Raw genomic sequence first — 24,291 nt, 5'->3', positions numbered from 1 at the left:
GAGGGCTGTTCGAACAGGCCAAGTAGTCTGGAAACTGGCCTGGGTTTTGGCTCAGGCCCAGCAGCCATTGTAAGGGGCCACATTCCACTGCAGGGTTAGTGGGTAGTTTTTTTTTCAGAGCCCCCCCCTTTCAACCGGGTCCTGTTTAATGGACTGACTTTAAGCCGAACTGGATGATCAGGGCCAGCCTGGTACTGCTGGACAAAGAGTGACCTGATTTGACAACCAAAGAAAGGAAAAAAGAAACACCCTTGGTGTTTATGCGTGAGCACAGTCAAAGGGCCTGGTTCATGTGTGGCTCTTCCGGACAGTTAAGCTCTGGCGGACTTGATTCAGGGAAGAAGGAAAAAAAATAAAAAATACTTTGCACGACGGAACTGGGCTTACTTCAAAGGGTGCTTAGCCACGACTCCATTACGGTCTGGTTATACAAGTCCATCTTTGAGGAACCAGGCACGTGGGAAGGGGGTGTTTGGTAGGAGAAGTCCAATGTCGACTTAAAACTAGGACTCGTGATAAAAACGTGGGCCACATGATAAGAAAGCTTCATACTTCTTTTGTAAATGAAAAGGCTTGTAACTTGTAGACAAGCTTGAATGAAGACCAAAAAAAACTAAACAATAAATAGGAGTTCATATGTAACTGTGAAAATAAAATGCAAAAGAAAACCTTGATTGTGGTCGTAAAACATGACATGACCCAATGCATTGCACCATCTTTTACCTTTGGATGTTGGATTATGCCCCAAACCTTTGCAGTCAAGTTTTCTAGGGCAGACCAAGTTTATCTCTGCATCCTTACAGACAGGCGAGCACGTGCTGTTGTTGGAGGTTGTTTACATACATTCTATTCCTCCTCTTATCTAGGTTGATATTAGGACAAGGCAAGAAGCAAAAACAAACCTATTTATCCATAGTGGATGCAAAAAAAAAAAAAAAAAAGGGTACTCATGACCTAGTTTCCACTTTTGAATATTCACTTTTGGCTACAGATGAACCTGATTCCACAGGTATGCCAACTCAGCCAATAGACGTGTACATTTCACCCTACACTAGCACGCTGTAAAAAAAGGACCCTTGAACAGTACAGTGCAAAGATGAGAAAATGCTGAGATCAGAAATGGGTGTGGTTTCTTCACGGAGAGCAAATAGACCAAATAATGCTGGACAACTTTTCCATTTTAGAAAAGCATGTGACCTCTTAGGAGGGCTTAAGTCAGAGAAAAACTTATGTGAAACATGCTTGTAAAACCTGTTTTTTATTTAAAAAACAAATAAACAAACTAACAAAAAATACAGAAAAAGAAAATATATAATGAGTCCAGAGGGGAGAATGCCATACAGTTGGGCTACTTGCATAACCCCCATCTTGTCTGTAGGCTGAAGGTGTTCCAAGAATGGAAATGGCTGTTTGTTTGAAGTCCTTTAGTCCTTTGCAAAACACTTGCATTTTGTGTTACGCCCCTCAAAAGCCACACATTTAAGGGCTTATTTCACCACCGTGTTACTTTACTGAAACGGAACATCTTTTTGATCGATTCCAAGAGTGTGGAAGACAGATGAATGTGACCAACAAAATAAAAACAAAAAGAAAAAAAAAGGGAAAAAGAAAGCTCAGTCTGCTTAGTCATGTTTGGTGAGGCTAGGCCTCTACTAGGCCTCCACTAGGCTGCTGAGCCAGCTGTAGTCTGTTTTCCTCACTCTCCGCAGGTCCCTCTCCTGGGCCTTGGAGAGTCTGGGCACGCTCTCCACCACGGAGCCCGAGGCACCGCCGGGGTCAGGCTGGCCGTCACGAGACTCCGGCTCCGGCTCCCCCTCGGAATCCTCTTCCTCCTTCTCACTGTCCATTTCCTCTTCTTGGGGAACGCTCTCCCTGCTGGTGTGGGAAGAGAGGAAAGGTAGAGTGAGGCGAGAGGATCAAGAGAGCTTATGGGGTGAAACCTCAAACGCTATATGGACCAGTGTCAGTCTCATTGTCCTGTATGTGTACACACAATTGCATACACACACACACACACACACACACACACACACACACACACACACACACACACACACACACACACACACATAAAAACTAAAGAAAACAACTACTCTGTAGCCTATGTAAACGTTTCTTTCCGTATGTCTTCTAGAACCAGTTTAAAATACAGGCGACATGTATATTATATCCATATTATATTGCATATTTCTAAGTGCAGGGTTGTCAGCCCCCATATCATTTTCCAGGACTTTTTCAGTGATGATCTAGCTGGTATGACAGACAGGGGTCACGCCATACATCAACATGTTCCTCTCTGTGGAAGTCTAATATCAAAGACCCCCCTCCGAACCTGACATGGTGTTCACAGCCTTGCCAAAACATAACCGAGAGCAGCCTATTAATACTCTCGTCCATAAACCATCATTTGAAAGGTAATATGATCCTGAACATAACTGAGCCCTTTCAGATGGCAGTGTTCTCCACTCGGGGGAGATCTGGTAGACAGCCTACTAGCTCATTCACAGCTAAAGTAAAATATGAGGATGTTGAAATAACTTTCCAGGACAACAAAAGGATTTGACTTTTTCTCTCATTTTCAATGTGTTTTTAATGACTGGAAAATTGGCCAACTGTTTCCCAGGATGCGTGGGAACCCTGACAGCGACTCAGCAGATTTTTAAAAAACGTGCCGTGTCCCTAGACCGAAACTTGGAGATGGGAAGTCATGACTTTTGACAATGCATGTGACAATCAAAACAAATGAGATTAGCATGACTATGCAAATAAATAAATAAATAAAAAAAGTCAACTGCTTTTTCCATCCCTACTTGCGCTCATTCCCATCACAGGTCTAGAGAAAAACACTAGTAGCGGTCGCAGCTCGTCTTACCTGTTGTCCGCCGTAGATATAAGCAGAGAGCTGACAAACATGGAGCAGAGGAACGAGGCCGAGGGAAGGACATGAGCTGGTGTGTGCAACAGCTGAGGAGAGTGAGAAACAAAATACGCACTGTCAGAATAACTCACAAACAACACTAGCTCAGAAACACAGCATACCAGAGGAGAAATATGCAGAAGTTATCTGAAATATTCACAAACACCGCCTAGTCCAAGAGAGAGGATGCAGAGAAACAGCCTTAACTATGTGAGCCTTAATATCATATTTATTCGCAGCTATACATTTCCATCAGTATGTGTATTTCCTAGTAAGTATCAAACCCATGACTTTGTTGTTGTGGGTACCTTGCTCTACCAGTTTGTTTACATGGACAGGCAACAGGAGACCTGCACCCCGAGGAAACACCTTTAGCGTCCGAAACCTGAAACCGAACTCTGACACATTCTGGCTGTCCACGGGGGAGTGATGTAAGTGGTGGAGAATGACAAACCTCTTTGATGGCCACAGAGCCCTGAGGCAACGCCGTCCTCTGCACCAGACCGCCGTGGACAGAATCATCCTGCTTTTCCTGCTGCTGTCGCCTGTGCTGGCCTAGCAACAGGTAGAAGGGCGTCACGGCGACACTCTTATCGACGACAAGCTGAAACACGCAACAGGGCACAGGGTCAACCAGTGATCAAACCAAGTGGGGTTAAATATGCAAGAGGAAAATCTGACTCGTCACTTAGTGTTGATTACCTGTTTACTTAAAGCGGCCATCTTGTCCTCTTCTGTTTTGGTGCAAAGTGTCAATAAGTCCTTTTGTTCAAAAGGAGAAAGGGGTTAGGGCTTAGAACAGTTAGAACACTTCACTAGGACTCCCATCCACCCCCATTACCTACTTAAAAACATTTCAACAGAAAAGGCTACGACAGTTTAAAAAACGAAAAAAAAACAAGTAAATAGAATAGAAACAAGTAAAACTAAATTATAAACTACATATAACGTCACTATGCAACAGTGTAAGCTAAATTATGCAGCACAGTTTTTGGTGAGTGAGTGTGTGTACCATGTTTTCTGTGAGAATGTACAGTTGGGAGCGGTTCAGCCACTGGGCGCTCTCCTCACAGCTGTCCAAAGGTTCAGTCCGCGGCACGAAGATGGCACGGCTCACATCCCCCACGCACACGGCCTTCTTTGTAAAGAGGGGCCGTGGCTCACTGGGCTTGAAGACGAACACTGTGTGGGACATGGCAGGAAACGCAGCAATCAGGAGCCATTGCGAAACACAGCGAATATGAAAAAAAAAAAAAAAATGCTCTTTTGGAGCCAAGTGAATGGTTCATATCAGTTCAAGGAAGAAGACAGAACTGATCTGGGTCAAATATGCTTGTTCCTCTTCACTCACAGCCACAACGCATTGCACTGGACATTGTTTCAGTATTGGACTATCTCTTGCTCGAATATCAACGAGCGCAGGTATTCTCTGCACGTGGGCTGCTGCTGCTGTTCTGGAAATTTCTATGTGACCTTTTCATACGTGCCTCCAAATTCACTAACCGTGTCATATCCTGCTATAGGGAACATCAGAGAAGGTGTGCCCTCCCTGCTGCCTCTGTTCAGTGTTAAACACAAACCCCAGTGCCTTTCCATCAGCTACATCTTGCTACAGTACTTCTAGCGGCCACTATCAGTCCATCAGAACTTACAGTCAGTGTTTCCATCTTGTTTGGTGAAGGCTGCCACATTGTCAGAGAGCGGGTCAAGCTTGAGCAACACCACATCCATGGACGTGCTCCACTCCACTGAGAATACAGACGAGGCAAAGCAACAAATCAGGATTTCAAGACCACATGTACATACAATGGCTTTTTTCAACACACACACACACACACTTCTATTAGCACAATTCAATCATACTAGATTAATCCCAGATGTCGCCTGCAAGCAGAGAACACAATAAGTACCTCTCTTGCGTCATATTCTTCTACATTCAGCATTCTGGACAGGAGACCCACACCAGCAGACTTTCTCATACAGACAGGCATGCTTGCACACACACACATACCGCAAGCAAACATGCACAAACAAAAATGCATACTCACATACAACCACAGACATACAAGCACACACATCCTTGCAAGGATGCGTTAACACTCACACACAAAGGCATGAACACGTGTGTGCACAAACACAAACAGACACACACAGACACACACAGACGCACGCACACAGACACACTTACAAGAACAGGTCAGAAGGTTCCAGCAGCAGAGCATGTTCCTGGTGGTGGTGCTGAGGAGGTACTTGGAGCAGCTCTGGCTCCCGAAACACAGATCCCTACAGGAGGAGGAAGAGGAGGAGGAAGAGGAGGAGGACAAGACACGCCATCAGCCCCTCGGCCATAAACACCTCATCCATACACTGGATCAGATTAGCACTAGCAGCTATTAGCATCAGTAAAACCCATTACTAACAGACATGTCAGGCAGACAAACAAAAATGGAATTATTCCAAGGAGTGGAGAGTAATCTGCAGATATCCAGTAAGTAAGTGTAGATGGTAAAATGGACTTGAATAGTGATCTTTCTACTATGGATACTTTGGAATCCCTTTATGATTAAATGTTTGTGAGAGCAATATGAAACTGACTTTAATCAAGTATGTATGTGTGTTAATCATATGCCTCTGTGAGCTGAAACATGATGTTTCTTTCTCTGTGTATGTGCTTTAAAGTGTACCTTCTGTGTGTGTGTGTGTGTGTGTGTGTGTGTAAGCAAGGGCTGATAACTAGTAGTCCTTCTTTTCTGCCTTGCTGATGCATTACGTTGCAAAAAGCATAGCAAAATGACCACAAGGTTATCTCTAGTGCTTTGGCGCCAGAAAACGCTAACTTCATTCCGTATAAACCTTGTGTGATGTGTTTAACTTTGTTTTTTTCTCGTCTGCTGCAGTTTGGGAGTGAGCCCGGGCTCTCCCTCTCTCTCTCTCTCATCCTCCAGGATGAGGGTGAGCCAATGACTCTCTCTTGTTTGCCAAGACATGAGTGAGCCCGACAAGCTGCTTGTTGTTGTTGTTGAATAAAAAGATACTTATAACCAACTCTGGAGTCCGAGGTAAATTTGAGTGTGAATTTTCACCTAACAGTATGTTGATTACATAAAAAGGAATCTATCTTTACATAAAACTCCTCGAAGAATCACATGAATTTGAATCCAAATAATTCTCCATTCTGAATTTTAACACTGAAAGCGCAAGCAGGGGAACCTAAATGTTGAATACATAAATGTATCTTAAATATACAGTAAATAAATAATAATAAAAAACATCATGTAGCGCGTTAGCAACTTATCTGCTCTGACGCCCCTCAGTTCCATGTGCACACTAATCATCTTTAATACAGCTGTATGGAAATGGAACATTTCTGCTGGCATGGCTACTTGAGAGGTCGGGTTAGGAGTGACAAGCTGGCTAGCCCTGACAAGTGGCACAAGTGGCACAAGTGCCAGGCCAGGTTACTCTAGAGTAAAAGATGGATGGCAGCCTTATACAGCACGGCCCTTAATCCAGACTGAGTGGGGGCCATTGTTCAAACACAGTGGATGTTTCTTAAAAGGATATCTTACTTATGGGTCACAACTGTATGCCCGAGACACAATTGTGCCCTTTTTGGATGACTAAGCAGTTTTAATTCAAATTTAGATAGTATATCTTTGTTACCTTACACACGGCGGTCTTCACAGTGTGACTAAGACAAATTTCATTGACGGGAAACTGTTAAATGTGCAAAGTCCGTTTCAAGTTATCGTGTGGCATGTGGGAGCACTAAACTGACCCACCCATGTTTGTGCTTTAGTATCTTGCTCATAGTATTAAATTAGCTAAATTATTTATCCAAGTTATTAGATCAGCTTTAGTCCGTGTGCAGTGGACTTTGCTAGTTGCCCATTGCCCCGTCAATGAAATTAGGACCCACAGTGTTGAAAAACTAGAAGAATGAAATCATTGTAATTAGGCCAGTGGAGACCCAATGACCCATAGCCACTGTGTGCCAATCTATTCAGATCTTGGTGGTTTCAACACACACACACACACACACACACACACACACACACACACACACACACACACACACACACACACACACACACACACACAGCATGGTCTCCTATTAGGGTTCACCCTCACCGGAGGCTGTTAGTGCAGTATAGCATGATTAGCGTAGCATGATTAGCGTAGCGCTATTAGCTTCCGCTTCACTACCAGGGGCCATCCCCCTTGCACATCTCACCTGACGTCCCCTGGGGGGAGGCAGAGGGTGGACAGGAGCTCCCAGGTGTCGGGGCTCCAGAGTGTGATGACCTCGCTGAAGCTGACGGCCAGCAGGGAGCCGTCGGCCGAGAAGCTGCCGCGGGTGGGCTGCAGGCCGTGGTAGCTGCCGACAAAGTCACATGACCAATTGCCGTCTCCTTCACCGCCCTCGTCCGCTTCTGCGTGAGCAGCACATTCCAGATAACCAGAGTTGAAATTGGAAATCAGGAAACAAGGGAGAAAAGCTGATAGCAAGCCACCACCCCCCCATCCTCATCTTAGAGTGAGATATTTCACAGAACAAAAATTCTGGCAAAGCACACTGGAGATGGCTAAGGCAAAAACATTGGTTTGGTTTGGTCTGTTCTTTGCTTGGTATGAGAATAAACAGATACAGCAATTCATTCTACCCTTCAGAAAACGAATACTTTGGATACATTTTAGTCGAGCAACCTGCTAATACTTAGTCCTTGACTTTTCACCCGTAAAACAAACATAATGGACATTGCTGTAGGGACGGGACAAAAAAGCTCCTGCAGGACATCGGACTGAGCTTTATATATAACTGGAGGCTCCTGGGAGTTCAAGAAGTCGGAGGTCTGTGGCGGGGAGCTAGACTTACTCTCTGCGTCCACGTCTCCTCCGAGCAGCCAGGCTTTGAAGTGGCCGTCTTTGGAGGTGGTCACCAGCACGGTGGTCTTGCTACTGGGGCAGAAGCACATGGACCCAATCTGGCCGTTGTGGGCGGCAGCCACAGTGGTGTTCAAAGAGAAGCTGGAGGGGGGAAAAAGAAAGGGAAAGTCACGCATCACATGGTGAGAAAATGTACATGCAGCTTATCTTTATGGGGAAGTCGTTCATGCGTATGGTGTTTGTTGAGGGTCAGAGTTTCCATACGTTGCTTCACGTATGGAGATGTTATAGTCTGCTAGGTTACAGGGTTACATAGACTTTTGAGATACGGTCTTAGAAGAAGAAATCTGGCAGGCTTAGACTTGTTATTGATTGTTTTCATGTTTCTAGTCAATTTCAGTCGGACTTGTCTCTGTCGTCACGTAGTGCCAAGGTCACATCTAGACCCTGTGAGTCTGGAATAGTTTTGTCCAGTCAGGCTCCCGTACCTTTGCGTTTTCCTATCGAACGCCCAGAGCTTGAGACTGAATTCCAGGTCGCTGAGCTTGCGACCGCGCTCCTCCACCGTGGCCAACCAGGAGCCCTGGCTGCTGAACGCGGCCATCGCCACCTCATACTGGTCCAGACCCTCCTCGTAGATGTACTCCTGCTGCACTATATCCAGCTACACACACACACACACACCACGAGAGAGGGGTCTGACTGAAAACTGTGCACATGCTTGAACATGTTTTGTGAAAGACCAACACAAACAACAATATAACAACTTAGGGTCACAAGATAACTAAAAGCAAAAATAAGACATCAAGTAAGCAATAAAGGGTTTTGTAGATTAACTTCCCCTTTTCAGTTCATTTCCGCTGTGCAACAAAGTTGCTTACGCTGCGTGAGGGGAAAAAAACCCAAATCACACACCAAAGAAATGTTCTACCTCAACGAGAACTTTTGACCTTTGTGAACTCCTAACACTTTACAGGTTCAGTCGCGAGGGCCATCTCAGTGAGGAGATTGTGAGGAAAGAGTTTCACAAGCCAGGTTAATAGGTTTATAGTGTACAGTGCAGTGTTCTTACATTGTAGAGCTGGCGGTCACGTTTGAGATTGTAGAACTGCAGGTGACCCGGTTTCCCATTCAGCACCAGGGCCTTACTGCGGGGGTCGACCAGCAGGTCTGTGCGCACGGCATCACCTGAGGGAGAATTAAAGTTCAGTTTTATTTTTGTCTGTTTGCTTCGTCATTTTCTCTATTATTTATTTGTTTGTTAATTGGAGTTATACAAATTAGTTCATTTAACTTATAAATAGTATTAAAGTGAAGAACTATCCAGAAGATGATGACGGTATTTAAAAAATTCAATCGAATCAAAAGCGCCCTTTCAACAGGAAGAGGGCCCAGAATAAGGGGGAGGGGGCACTTGAGATCATGTGATCATATCAGGTCAACAACAGGGCACTTCGAGTGCTTATAAGCATTATTCAATTCCATTACTCATTCTCATTGTCTGACTTTACATAGTGCAGATTTGTTGATTACTACCTCCAGTTGCACATGAGCAGTCAAACGTAAGACCGCTCTGAAGGAGTTGCAAAATCAGAATCAGTTAATAATGATTGACAATAATCAATAATCCAATCTTATATTCATTTGTATTTGTTGCTTTTAATTGGACAGGTTAAAATGCAAGATTTCTGGTTGAGATGAGTTGCCCTGAGGAAAGTGTGAGTGAGAATTTTCACCACCCCTCCTCTCTTGGTCATATCAAAGTGTCTTTGTATCCCCCCCCCCCATGAATACAGGCCTCAGACATTTGCCCATAGCTGATTTTTTAATTAAGGATTACCCCTGTGAAAATGTTTTGTGAAATGTCCCATCCCGGAGAGGTAGCAGACTGATGCATATTCATGGAGGGACAGGGCTATGGGGTGGCACCCCTTATGCTATGTAGGGTACTTAAACTGGACTGTTTCAATGGGTGAACAGATGAGACAAAGGTGAATCTTTTGATTGAAACCGCTTTCTCTCTCCCTTGATGTACATCAGTGCCAGAATAAAGCCTGTTTCTTGACAGATCATACTCAGTCTCCACCAATCTTTTGGTACAAAAAAAAAAAAAAAAAAATACCATCAACTCAAACTAACACCAACTTCATCTCTTTCGGTTAGACTGATCATTTACAGTAAGGCAAGGTTTTGAAAGAGGGGAGTCTTCTGTGGACATGTTTCATGGTTATACTTAGTTAAAGGTGCAGTTTGTGATTCTAATCCAATACTCTGGTGAAAAAAAACTCTGGTACTGTACACAGTACTGGCTCTGTGAATGGGAAACAAAGTAGCTCCAACCAAGCCATACAGTATTCCAGCCAATCAGCATTTTGCTTCAGGAGCACAGAAGGGAGGAGTGCAAGTTGATTGGCTGCTGAGCTCAAATATCCATAATTTTTCAGCAGAATCACAGATTACATCTTTAAACTGATAGAAATCCACTGTAAGAGAGGGTTTTGAAAGAAAGGAGCCTTCTGTGGTTATGTTTCATGTTTGTGCTTAGTTAAACCTGGATGGTTGCGCTGGAGAATGGCCCCGTGGTGTGGTACTCACCTTTGACCAGGCCCTGGATGTTACCACACACCTTGATGCTGCTTTGGATGAGTGTTATCTCTGATAGTAAGATAGGAGGGAGGGAGGGAAAGGGGAGAAAAAGAAAGAAAGACAGTTATAAAAAATAAAAAAATTGTGATTGGGGTGTTTAAATGATGCTGTTTGTATTTATAATCTATAGACACTGAAACAAACAGTGATTCTCAACAATCTACATATAAAAACAGAGCACATTAACAGCTAAATGGATGGAGGTGTGTGTGGTGTATGTGCAGGATGCGAGCCCTTACTGTTGTCTGAATGACAGGTGCAGTAGAGAGCGCCGTCTCGAGAGACCGAGATGTGCGTGATGGCGCCCCCTAGACGCGGGAGCATGGCTTTCTTGGTGTCCCCGTACTGCCACTGGACCAACACTGACTCAATACCACCACTCAGCAGATTAGTGCCTGCCAGACACGGTCACGGGGGGGACAGAAGGAAGTGAAGAAAGGAAGGATGTAAGGGGGGAAAAAAAAGAGGGAAAGAGATAGAGAATGAGCAAAAAACAACAACAAAAAAGAGGAATATAACAAAAGAGGAAATTTATAAACTGTTTATGTTTTAGAGGAGTCATCATAAAGCTAGGTGAGTTAGTCAGTTAGTTTAAGGTTTGTGCAAGTCAGCCTGGGAACAACTGCAACATGTTTCCTAAGAGACACACCATCTAACAGCAGCATGTGTGGCCTTCTACTGAATGTTCCCATGGAGACATGATTACTGTTGAGGTGAAATTAACATTGTCAGTCTTGATTTTGGTTCATTGCACCAGGTAACTTGAAAAAAAAAACTGCAAGTCCCAGAATGCACCACTAGCAGGCCAGTGCAGGCTGCTCATTATTTTAAGTTGGAGCACCTGTGAAGGAAAGGTCTCAGTAGAGAGAGGCACCACACAAAGGATCTACTCGTGGTACAACCAAAGAAGCCTCTGGTACAGTAACTTATTGAGTTTCTTATTGCGATGATTATTTGTTGTTGTAAGTGCTGTTATAGTCATTGATGGTTGATGGTAGTATCAATTGTTTGATTTGTGTAATGATAACAACCAAGCAGCACACAGCATACAGGCAGCATGCATACGAGTTTGCTGCATGCATACGAGTTTGGCTTTTTGTTTGAGTGTATTTTGTTGACGTTTTGTCTAACGATTTATAATGATGTTTGAAGTGGTTTCTTAACACCAACGCTGCATACTGTGTGTAGTCATTGAACAATCGCTTAGTCATTAGTTGGGATTGTTTCAGCAATTCCACCTGTTGTAAGCATTGGTACTTGGTACTTATTTTACTCATTTGTTGAATTGAAATTGTTTCAAATATTTGCATTTTTTGGATAACTTAACCTTAAAAACACAAAAAGCATTTCAACCTAATGAACCAACCAGACCAAACAAATAAGGAAAAATAAATATCAATCTGAGTTGGAAAGAGTTGTCCCGTGCGTCCTTTGGGGTTCATGTACCAGGCCATTTGAAGTTGGGCCAGAGAGTTAGACAAGAAACACGTAGGAACTTGACAATTACCTTCTGGGGTGAAGCACAGAGTGTTGACGATGTTGTGATGCCAGTGAATCGTTGTGTACGTGTACTCCTTTTTGTGGTCAAAGTTTCTCCTGGGGGAATACAATTTTTAGGAACCCTTTAGAAATTTAGGACAGGGATCATGGACAGTCATCACCTATGCAAGGACCAGGATATGATTGTGTCTGAACAGACCTCTTAGGCTTTGCCACAAGACCAGATATCGGACCACAAACCATAACAAACGGATCAACAAAACTCAGCAGAGAAAAATATAAATGCTAACGCGTGGATAGGTTTGTTGCGGTTTGTGTTCCCATCACAGGTTAGGTGAAGATACTAAAGGACTCTGCAGAAGGGCATAGTTTGGGTAACAAGGCTTAACCTTTCTCATGTTAAAAGGGGCTATGTGTAAGAATTTTAGTTTAAAACATAACCGCCGCCTATAACATATAAATATGACTTGGTGTTGATGGAGACACTAATAGTAGCCTAGATATCTTTTCCATCATATAAATGTTTTCATGTTTCACTACATGTAGCCTTCAACCTCCGACATCCTTTAAATAAATGAACGTTTTGTTTACTTCTGTGAAGGGAGAGGAGGCCGAGGAGTGCAACAGCGTAATACCCTGCCCCCAAGGGGAGTATGACCTCCTTCAGCTCACTAGATGACAGGTTGTCAGGCTTACACATAGCACCTTTAACCCATAGGGTTGACCCCCACATACCACTCAAGTTGAATAACTGCCAGTTTCACCAGTTAAAACATAGATTTAGTTTGTAAACTAAGCTGTCAATATCTCATTATTGCCCGAACCTCACAGGACATTTTATCTTGAGGGCTTGAAATGGGCACCCCATTTCACAATCCATTTGTGCTACTGGGTAAATGACTGACGTGCAATAATTGAGGACGGTGTGATAGTGATAAGGCCTCAATTCCTAAACATGCTCACCACAGACGGATCTTGCCATCTTCATGGCCCGTGGCGATGCAGTCTTCCTTGGGATGGCAGGCGACACAGGAGAACCCATTCTTGGTCCCCTTCTTATCCGAAGCCTTCAGGAAAACTCTGCAGAGAGAGAGAATGGGGAAATTAACCAATGACATGCCGTTTCAGTCACAACAACGAGCAAGCATGTCCCACTGCCTGGAATCCGAGATGTTCCTGATGATAAACTCTGGAAGCTGGACAAACATCTATGTAAAAGACAAGGCAGGTTGTAAGTACTGATTGTGTAGACAGCTTTTTGGGCAGGTTCCAACATGTCAAAACACATCAGGAAACAGCACTTCTGTGACTAGGGACATGGGTGCTGTTGTGCTGCTGAAGGCATACAACGATTGTGTTCACGTTCAAAGCAAAATCACATTTTAAACAGTATTCTGTAACGTAGACGGGGAAATATAAAATCATATTTACATGAATTGCAACAAAATGAATGAGATCACAAACAACAATTGGCAAAGAATGGTGGGAAAGCAGATGTGAATACTTTGAGGTGTGTGTGCGTGCGTGTGTGCGTGCGCGCGTGTGTGTGTAAAACAAACCTGTATGTCTTCTGCTTTCTGAAAAAGAATATGCTGAGCTGCAGACCCTTTCCTGACACCAGGTATTCACCCTGAAATTAAAGCATTCTCTGTCAGCAAACATAGACAGGCAGGAGGAAAACCTACATTCCACATCATAATGCATTATGTGAATGAATGTTAAGACAATTTCTTATTTGCATCAAGGGGAAACATGGGATGTGCTTTAGTAAAAACACTCAAGAGGTGGTACAAGTGGAATCCCACCCATAAAAAAAACCCACAAAATAATAATTCATAATTATCAAATAATATTAAATCAAATAATGATTATTATTATTATTAATAATAATAATAATAAATAAATGGTGCATGATGAACTTCATGTTTTGATGGCCGTCCTCTCTGTCTAAGGCGTACCTCTCTGCCGAAGGCGGTGCACCTGGGGTTGGAGCTGACGTTTGTGAGGACAGCGCTGAGCTCAGGAGCGTCCACCTCTGCCTCCACCACCTTGGGCAGATGCACTGCCACCACCTGGAAAGAGTCTGGAGGAGAGAGACACACCAGGCCAAGGGTCAATCAGTGTGTGTTTAGGTATGTCTGTCAGTGCATATGTATGTTGCTAGGTTACGGGGACGCTGGCGAGTTTAACGCCGCTCTGTCTGGCATAGTTTTTGTTTGATTTTTTACAATAATCTTAATTTATTATAAATGTTTGTTCTTCTATTGTATTTATCAGTGTAGTTAAGTTTAATCGCTGTACTTAGCCATTGTTTGCAGTACTTTTTTTTTTCTCTGTTTAAATACTTTTTAAGGCTTTTGTTAGTTCGGCTACCTAACATCATTCCAGCGACTTGTTGAATTTTGAATCGAGGAGAGGACGTTGGCGTTGTTTAAAATCTTTATAAAGGCTTTTCTTTAGTCTCGTTCCCTATTATCTTGACGGAGACCTGTTCATACTCGATTTTTCGAACGAGGAGGGGACGCTGGTGATTTTTTTTGTACCGTTTCTCCTTCTGACGGGTCTACCTGCTGATACCAGCTGGGCCAGCTGTCGGCAACTTCAATGACACTTCCTAGGTAATGTTAAGGGCTCTACTGCAGTTTAATCTGACCCATATTTACATCTGTTGATCTGTTGTATCTCTTCTGCTGGTTTTTTCACCCGTTGCTACCGAGGGACATCATCTGGACAGCCTCCCTGCCGTCCCATTCGTGCTGGTTAACGACGCTGGGTTACCGGGTGTAAACGGCGCTGGACTGGTGGTTCTCCTCTGGCTGGCATGGCGCTGGGATACTCCACGTCGGAACTGCTGAATCTCAACCAACCCACTATTCCTGGTTGCATAGACATAATCAGAAACCTTGGACTTCTACGTCGCCCTCGATATATACACAGAGGCTGCCGTCAAACTTATCGTAGAAACTACAGACCTTCTGGTACCTTGCATCTTACACCTGTCAATGTTCAGCCTCAGCTATCAGATGCTACTGTACGGGACTGTCTCCAAACAACAGACTGGGGAGTTTTTCGGGATGCCGCTGACATCAATGATTACACTGAGGTTGTAAGTGAGAGAGCAACCCAGAACAATCTATTGGCTGTCTCGCTACATCCAAATGACTCTTTTGCTGACAAACGAATAACCCACCCTGATCCTTTACCTGCTCCACAACAATGCCCAAATGTATTACACAAGACTGCTTTACTTAACCCTGAGGTTGAATCTTTTAGGCCAACCGGTGTTGACAATGTAATATCCAATGCTGCGGCTGGATGTGCGTCTGTCGGTGCCGATTGCTCCAATGTTGTGAATGTGTCTGATTCGCTATTTCAGTTTAAGGCTCGTAAAGGTCTGGGTGTTGTACACATAAATGCCAGGAGCGTGCTCCAAAAAATGGACTTTTTAAAAATTTGGATTACCAACTCTGATCCTGACGTGGCTGTCATATCGGAATCTTGGTTAAATCCTAATATCAAGGACTCAGATATTGCAATTGTTGGTTATAATGTTTTTAGAACTGATAGAGCTAAACGTGGGGGTGGTGTTGCCATGTTTGTGAAAAACAACTTAAACTGTTCTGTACGCATCTCCACTTCCCTCCCGGGCCAATTTGAGCTGTTAGCCGTAAATTTTATTCTGGGTGACTATCCTATCGTCATTGTGGGTGTTTACCGACCTCCCTCTGCTGTCCCAGAAGCATTACGGAGTCTTTCTGAAAAATGTTCTTCTGTGTCTAGCTGCGAAACTGTCATATTAGGCGATTTTAACCTAGATTGGTTCTCACCTGTAGCCAATGAATTTCAAGACCTGTGCTTAGAGTCAAATCTTACCCAATTGGTTACTGAATCCACCCGCCCAAATATGAAAATCCCAAGTAACTCATCTCTGTTAGATCTCATTCTTACTAATAGGCCACAGCACTACCTGCACACCTGTGTGTTTCCCTTGGATTTTAGTGATCACTGTCCAGTGGGCTGCATCAGGGATGGACGGAGAAAGGGTGCTGCCCCTTTAATTGTTTATAAAAGGTCCCTCAAATCTTGACGATCAGGCATTTTTATTTGACTTGCTATCCAGCAATCCTACCTCTATAGAGCTTATTCCGGACGTAGGTGTTGCCTTGAGTCATTTCCTGTCGGTTTTTCATGCTGTCACTGACAAACATGCACCTTTTAAGAAATTGATGGAACTGCAAAATAGCTATTCTACTGTTGTTCTGTATCATTTGTATCTTTAACATATATTGATGTTTCCTGCTCTGATTGGCTGTTGCATGGTGGTTATTGTGTGAGCATATAAATGCTCATATAGGGGACTGATGGAACTGGAAATATTGCTATTCTGTTGTTGTAAGACATTAACTCCTTATGTTGTATCTGCAACTCATTTTGGATGTGTACTCTCTGTTTCACTGAGACCTGAACAAGTGACTTGTGAACCCTCCCCCCCCCCAGATAGGCTCCTTCCTGCTAAGACCCTTTGTGCCATAGTATCACCCCACTGTCTCCCCCTTCCTCTCACCTAAAGGGTGTGGTCATCCCCTCTTCTATTGTATTCTACCTGACTGAAATGTATAAATGCCTACACATTCTGCTATCAGGTAGGCCTTGCTCTGAGCACCAAGCTGAGAGGGGGTCTCCACTGCGAAAATAAACTCCAGAAACCTGACTTCAACTCTCCGGTCCCTTCTTCAAACTTAAGCGTGCTTACAGCGATTCCATCAAAATGTAGGATAAAAAATCGTTTTAATCCCTGGTTTACTCATGATATAAGTGAGGCCACTACTAATAGAAATAAGGCCTGGGCATTAGCAAGATCCACTGGCTCTGCTGCAGCTTGGCAATCTTTTAGACACCTTCGTAACAAATGCACACATCTGGTAAAAATGGCCAAATCCAAATACTTTGTGAATCATTTGTCTGCTTGTGGTAGTAATCCAACAAAATTCTGGAAAACAGTTAAGTCTCTTAAAGGGGTTTTCCCACCTACACTACCCCAGCAGATCATGCTGGAAGATAAAGCAATTAATGATCCTAAGGAAGTTTGTAATGCTTTCAATAATCATTTTATCCAATGCGGCACTTTGTTTGACCTTTCTAATTTCCCTGATGTACCGGATGGAGTGCTAGATAACTTCACTGTTGATGCCAGGTCACTGGGAACTGACCCAACCACATCCTTCTCTTTTAGACCAATACAACAGCATGAAGTCCTCTCTGCTCTTCGTAATTCTAAATGTATGAAGAGCTCAGTGGGTGCAGACCAGTTAGACCCACGTCTCTTGAAGCTTGCTGCCCCCATTATAGCCAGACCCCTGACCCACATTTTTAATCTATCACTTTTTTCTGGCTACATTCCTAGCATCTGGAAATCTGCATTAGTGGTGCCCCTTCATAAAGGGGGAGACCCAAATGAAATGAACAATTATAGGCCGATCTCCAAGCTCCCATGCCTAGCCAAAATGTTGGAATCCTTTGTAAATGAGCAAATTAGCTCTTTTCTATCTTTAAACTCAATTTTATGCCCCTTTCAATCAGGTTTCAGAGCTGGCCACAGTACCATTACTGCAACAACCCTTGTGGTAAATGACATAGCCTCTGCTGTAGACAAGAAACAATGTTGTGCCGCTTTATTTATTGACCTGTCGAAAGCTTTTGATACAGTAAACCATGAGATACTTTTTGGCAAACTGAACTCCCTGGGATTTGATAATGTCTCCCTCAGATGGTTCAAAAACTACTTCACGGGTAGAACACAATGTATAGATGTTGCAGGCCTTACATCTGAGGCCCTAGTAATTAATTCTGGTGTGCCTCAGGGCTCTATTTTAGGCCCGGTATTGTTCTCACTTTACATTAATAATATCTGTGACCATCTAGAACATTGCAAAGTCCATTTTTATGCCGATGATACAATTTTGTATGCCTCAGCGCCCTCTATAGATCAAGCAGTTTCAAACCTTCAACATGCTTTTGATTGTGTACAGGATTCCCTAAAGTCCCTCAAATTGATGCTGAATGAGTAAGACTAAATTCATGATTTTCTCCAATGGTAGAAATAATGTCCCCTCCACCCATAGGATTTGCACCCGTTCTGGGACTAATATTGAGCAAGTTCCTTGCTATAAATACCTAGGTATCTGGCTAGATGATAGGCTGTCATTTAAATCACATGTTCTTGACCTAGCTAAGAAGGTTAAAATTAAACTGGGTGCTCTTTATAGAATAAGATCTTGTTTTACTTTTGAAAACCGAATGGAAATAGTGCAATCAACAATTTTGTCAGTTCTTGACTATGGTGACATTGTTTACATGTATGCTGCACCCTCTACCTTAAAACTCCTGGACTCTGTTTACCATAGTGCTATTCGCTTTGTTACAGGAGACGCTTTCAGGACCCACCACTGTAACTTATACAAGAATGTTGGTTGGTCCCCTCTAGCAGACAGGAGGGAAAAACACTGTCTTTTATTTGTTTATAAAGCCTTAGTGGGAAAACTGCCTAATTATCTCATGTCACTTTTAAAATTAAAATCCATCTGTCATAATACACGGTCACAGAGCCTCATCTCCCTTGAAATCCCCCTTACAAAAACTAATATAGGTAAAATAGCTTTTAAGTTCTTTGCTTCCCATAAATGGAACACTATTCAAGTGGAGTTGAAATTAACCAAGTATTTGTCTGTCAACCAATTTAAGAGCCTTTTAGATAATAAGGATGTGCCTCAATGCTGTTGTTTTGAATGATTCTCTGATTTAATTTTTTTACTTTATGTTATTTTATTTATTTATTTTTTATGCTTAATTTCTGAGTTGTTTGGTGTGTTTTTTTTTTTTTAAATGTATTTTGTCTGTTTCGTTTTGTTGTGGTTTGTTTATGTATTGTTCTTCTGTACTATGTGGCCTCAATCAGGGCATTGCTGCAAAAGAGCCCTGTGCTCAGTCAATTTCTCCCTGAATAAACAATGATGATGATGATGATGATGATGTGTGTGTTTGTGTGTAATTAGGGTGAGAGGAAGGGAGTATGTGTGTGTGTGTGCGCTCTAAGGTTAAGCCTAAGAAAGAATGTGTGTGTGTTAGTTTGAGTAAATGAGACTGGGTTTGGACAGGGAGAGCCTGTTTGTCTAAGGGCAAACTCTTTGACTGTGTCACATTCTATTATTGGGCAATTAACTCTTTTCCAGCCACTGAACACATGCAAGACATGAGGCCAACACTACTGCAGCATTTATTGTAATTGATAAAGCCAACTCCACATAACTTGGTCAGTATGGTCACTTCTAATTTATTTATTGCCTTATTATCTATATACTTTTTATCTGTGCACACGTAACTATGTAAAAGAAAATCAGAACTATGTATGTCAATGCAGTTTCGAAGTGAGGTTTAAAAACATCAATGGGGGTACATGCACCTGAGGCAGATCAGCATATCAAGTTGCTTAAAATCAACTTTTGGAGAATCAAGATGCTGCATGTACGTGCCACATATGAATATTTTCACATTCTTAAACACACTTACCGGAGTTAATCGCATTAGCCATGGGGAGGACAGCGAAAATGACCCCTTGATGTTTCTGGGAGACGTACATGGACAATATCGGGTAACTGACAACAAATGTCTGGAAAACACACAAGTACAGACAAACACACACAAAAAAAAAAAGAAGTTAAAGCTGTTCACATCATCTTCCTCCATGGTTTGTGTAAACATCCCAAAACATCCAATACCTTGATCAGAATCCCATCCATGAAGTCCCACAGCATTATAGTGCCATCTGCTGAACAGGAGTAGACCTGCAAGAACAAGATCACGCCATATACAATCATTTAAAGAACATGGAAGTAATGGCTGATTTTAAAGATGGCAGAATATGCAAAGCATATTGATAAGATGTGATCCACCCAGAATGAAGTAAATGTAATATGCTTCACCAACCAGAGGGTTAGTATGAGGAAAGGAAAGACTGATAAGGACTAGGGGTGGGAATTGCCATATAGAAGGCGATATGATAGCATCACAATATTTGAGCCACAAAACTATATAGTTGTGATTTTGATTTATTTATTTTACAACACAGCATGTATTGCAATTTGATTTGTGATATATAAGTAAAAAATAAATCGCAATGTAATTCAAATGCATTGGAAGTCATAAGGTAAATCACACACAACTCAATTCATCTCACTTGAATCTTCCCATTTAATTCTGTGAACAAAATTGTTACTTATGTCAACTCCTACGGTTTCTAACACATGTATACACTACACAGTGAGCGTATGGACTACTGCACTTTTTGTAAATAGTACAAAATACCAACTCAGTCCTTCATCACACACACACACACACACACACACACACACCAGAAGTGAGTGTGGCAGAACATAACTGTCATTTGTGAATGGAATAAAATTGAGCATTTTGAATACACAAGGGACTACTTTAGGGTATTTTGTATGTGGCGTAGAATATTCCAACTCAATCCCTCATTTAACACATACACTTGTAGAGGACTAGACTTTGGATGATTTTAACAGTCTATACAAATAAATATACGCTCCCTTTAGCAACTTAAAAATGATTTATGCTTCAGTCAATTTTAGCCGTGTAATGCGCTGTAAATTTGTACTGGACTGACTTCCTTTCCAATTTCCACTGTGACACAGGAGAAGAAAGGTCTTGCGCCATCTTGTGGACTTCAGAAGCAATCTTATCAGAATAGACATACCTTAAATAAAATTTAAATCATAATATTTAATAAATAAATATTGATACTTGCCGCCGCTATATCGATATATTGTGCAAAGAAATACAGCGATACTACACTGTATTGATTTGATCTACCACCTCTAATAAGGACAACCAGCTGTTCAGTCGGATCTTGGCTTGACTTGCCACAACTTGTGTCTAGGCTTCTCAACAGCAAGCTTGACAATATAATTTGAAATAAATACAAATGATGGATATAATAGCAAATAGCTATATGAAATTAACAACCTGTATTTTAACCATAAACTGTTTATTTCTTTAATTTAGACAACCATAGCATCATCAGAGTGCAATACAGCTAAAGGCTTGTGTGGTTGGCTGAATACCTATGTATTGTCTTCACGAGGGTGACATTTTCTAGATTTTTTTATGTCAAAAAACCTAAATGTTTTGAGGCTTACGATGAAGTGATGAGATAAGATTCTTACATGACCTGATTTACAAAACCAAGCCTACAACAGTTAGGCTAGTTAATAACCCAGTTACACCAATATCATCATTCCAGGATGTGCAAGAGCAACCCTTAAAGCTGCCTTTCAACTTAAGAGGCGCGGACAAATATCTGTTGGAGCATAACATAACATGGCTGGACTGTGACTTGGACGGTACAGGCAAATTCCCTGCAGAACAAGGACATACACGAACTCAGTACAGACCTGGAGATGGTTGGCCGGGTTGAGGGCGATTCCCGTCACCTGGTTCGTGTGGCCCTCTAGAACCCGCACCAGTTCTTCTGTTTTGGTGCTGTAGACTTTCACTAGATCCCCCGACACGCATAGTAAAAACCTGCAACAAAATATTGTATATAAATACAATCCTGCAGGCGGGATGCCAAGCAATACACGACTGTGTTAAAATCAGTGTTACTCTCAGTAACATGGCTAGCCATCCTGACATGGAGTAACAAGTCAAGCTAGTAACTTAATTATCTGTGGTATTTTCCGAACTATGGCAGGCAACAAACTGGTTAGCTCTGTCTGCTGAAATCTTTCACAGCATGTAACACCAAGGATGACTGAAGCAAGTTGTTAACAACTCGTTGAAAGAGACCAATCAGACCAATGTGAGATGCAACAGGCATTAACGTAGCTAACGGAATGCATCAGTTCACGAATGTTGCCGGTACATAGCTATCAGCAGTCACCGGCTTTAAATCACGTTAAGCCTATCAATTAACGTAACACGACAACCACGTCCTGATGTGCTGCGATACATAAGATTAAGAAAACAACATCTGTTACTCAGCTAGGTTGTAACATCGTAGAATATTGTAGCTACTAGCTAGCTCTCTCTCTCTCTCTCAAGTTCTAGCTGGGCATATGGCTAGCGGCTAACTGGAATGGTAAACAACGTATCGTTACCAGCTACAGCATAAAATAAACAGTTTCCACTATATCAAAAACAGAGCTATACTCGGTCGCAGACGCTACCTTGAATCAACAGTGATTATCGGCGGTCTCGTGTTTATTTTGCTTCCACCACAGCGAACCACGCGGATTTCGCTGCCTTCCACCATCTTTCCGTCAGTCCCATGAACTGTGCACTCTGACCTCACAGCACATGTGCTCGACGTGGCTCTTTATCGCCCCCTAGCAACAATGTCAGGTATCTTCTAGTATTGTGTCTCATTTTAAGAAGCCTTTTGGATATTTTAGACAGTGCATATTTTACCCCAATTTATCCCAGTTTCGGATTATATTACTTTTCGCCTTTGATCAGGTAAATGACCTACATGGAATTCAGAGTAGTCCAGTGGGACGTTTAATTGCCAGCATTTGTGTTGACTGTTTAAAAAAGAATTAACTTAGGGCCAGCAGGGAACAGGGCACTATCCTGAAGTCTCAATATATGACACGTGCAGCAAAGCAACAACGGTCTGTGCGGAGATGTAGCATCTTTTCTGTTTATTTTGTGTCAGCCTGGAGCAGGAATGTAAACTACTTTCTTTAACCATGCCTTAACAGTGAATACTAATACTAAAACAAGAATCTGAAATGAAATTCAATGATAACTTTTTTTTTATAGATCTGACACAAACAGAGGTTTTACAATCATATCACATCACATCACATATCTCTCATACACAATTTAAATAATATAGGCCTCATTATACTACAGCTATCTTTACTTTGCATTACTCTGTCTTTTGAGTTAATGTAATTGTTGTGGTAGTGATATGAACCACATCTGGTCCCACATGTTTTCAGATTACTCAGGAATTGGACATCATTTTGTCGATAAACTTTTATTCTCACAGTGGCCACAAGGTGGCAGGTGTCTTGGCACCAGCTCACTATCACTGTGACAACACATCTGTGAGCACGTTGAGGGCGTTGAGTGATCATACCACCAATATAATCCCTTAATGACAACTGTCATGACCACATCAACATTTATAGAGGCTGAATTCAACAGACGTTATCTGTCAGGAAGGCTGCCTTTGTTGACTTTGAGGTTGCGTCGTATAAATTGTTGTTGCTACAAGGTAATGCGATGACAGTTTTAGGTTGAAATGATAGTATGTCGTGTCAACCTGACGTACCTCAAATATACTGCTTCTCATGTAGTTAGTTGTCACAATGTCCTTTCATCCTCAAACTGTCATAACCTTCATTGAACAAAATGTAACAGCACTTGATAACAAAATTCTCTTGTTTAAGGACTTGGTAGTGTTACAAAATCAGTGGCAAAGGTATCAGTAAAAGGAGCATGATGATTTAGGAGCATGCTTTATCAGTAGTTGTTATGCTATTCCCATGGTTTACAGTGTTCACTCCCGTTGGCATTGCTGGTCTTCATATTAGACTGTTTGTTGTTTTGAGCTGGAACTGAGAGAAACTGATTGTACTGTAACTAATATTGACCAGTTTCAAACTGGGATTTGAAGCATCTTCGGCCGGCTACTGACAGTCATGTCAACAGACAGATACAGCTATTTATTATTATTTAGCTGTGGCAGTTAGTATGCACAGCTACTTACGTTTTTTAGCTGTCTGATGCTGCCTCATCTGTCTCGTTGTTTTTGTGACAATGACAATAAAGTACTTTGAACTTTGAAAAGGAATTCCTCTGAATTCCCTTTTGTTCCTCTGGTGTAAAATGTCATGGACTGATTTGAGATCATTTACAAAATGGCTTTTCCTGTTTTGAAATTGAGATTCAAAACATTAAACAAAAATTCAAATTGATGAATGTGAACAAAATATTTGGTAGCTGCAGATACTTATTTATTTATTTATTAATATATTTAGTTATATTTTCTCATGTTGCTTTTACAATCAAAGGTTCAAAGATCATGTTAGTGTCAAGACAGTTTGGTGTTTGCTTCTTATCACATCAAGATATGATCGATAGGAAGTTATACTTATCATGGAGAAATACCAACCAACCAAGATGTTGAGATAGCTTAAAAGAATGCAGAGGACAAAGAAAGTGTTGTCTTAATATTCTAGTGAATTTTAGAGATGAAAAATGTTCCTTGTTCACACCTGCACACACGCATGTTCATACACACATGCACACACACA

At 42.1% G+C, this 24,291-nt stretch overlaps 1 protein-coding gene across 1 annotated transcript; it reads right to left on the bottom strand.

Moving 5' to 3' along the window:
• Nucleotides 1–1,242: 1,242 nt before the first annotated feature.
• Nucleotides 1,243–22,329, bottom strand: wdr75 (WD repeat domain 75). Its single transcript, XM_012842315.3, has 21 exons — nucleotides 22,195–22,329; nucleotides 21,421–21,550; nucleotides 19,726–19,791; nucleotides 19,517–19,616; nucleotides 13,909–14,033; nucleotides 13,510–13,580; nucleotides 12,914–13,030; nucleotides 11,958–12,046; nucleotides 10,690–10,845; nucleotides 10,400–10,459; nucleotides 8,877–8,992; nucleotides 8,293–8,468; nucleotides 7,794–7,945; nucleotides 7,152–7,350; nucleotides 5,106–5,200; nucleotides 4,570–4,665; nucleotides 3,930–4,099; nucleotides 3,620–3,679; nucleotides 3,372–3,521; nucleotides 2,873–2,964; nucleotides 1,243–1,875 (listed from the first exon to the last, which is right to left on the bottom strand). Exons 1-21 carry the CDS (start codon nucleotides 22,278–22,280, stop codon nucleotides 1,653–1,655), a joined length of 2,529 nt encoding a protein of 842 aa, XP_012697769.2. The 5' UTR covers nucleotides 22,281–22,329; the 3' UTR covers nucleotides 1,243–1,652.
• Nucleotides 22,330–24,291: the final 1,962 nt, after the last annotated feature.

The sequence above is a fragment of the Clupea harengus genome, chromosome 2 (assembly GCF_900700415.2).
Source record: "Clupea harengus chromosome 2, Ch_v2.0.2, whole genome shotgun sequence".
NCBI lineage: Eukaryota > Metazoa > Chordata > Actinopteri > Clupeiformes > Clupeidae > Clupea > Clupea harengus.
Note: the sequence above shows the minus strand (reverse complement) of the source record. Positions and strands in the feature narration are given on the sequence as shown.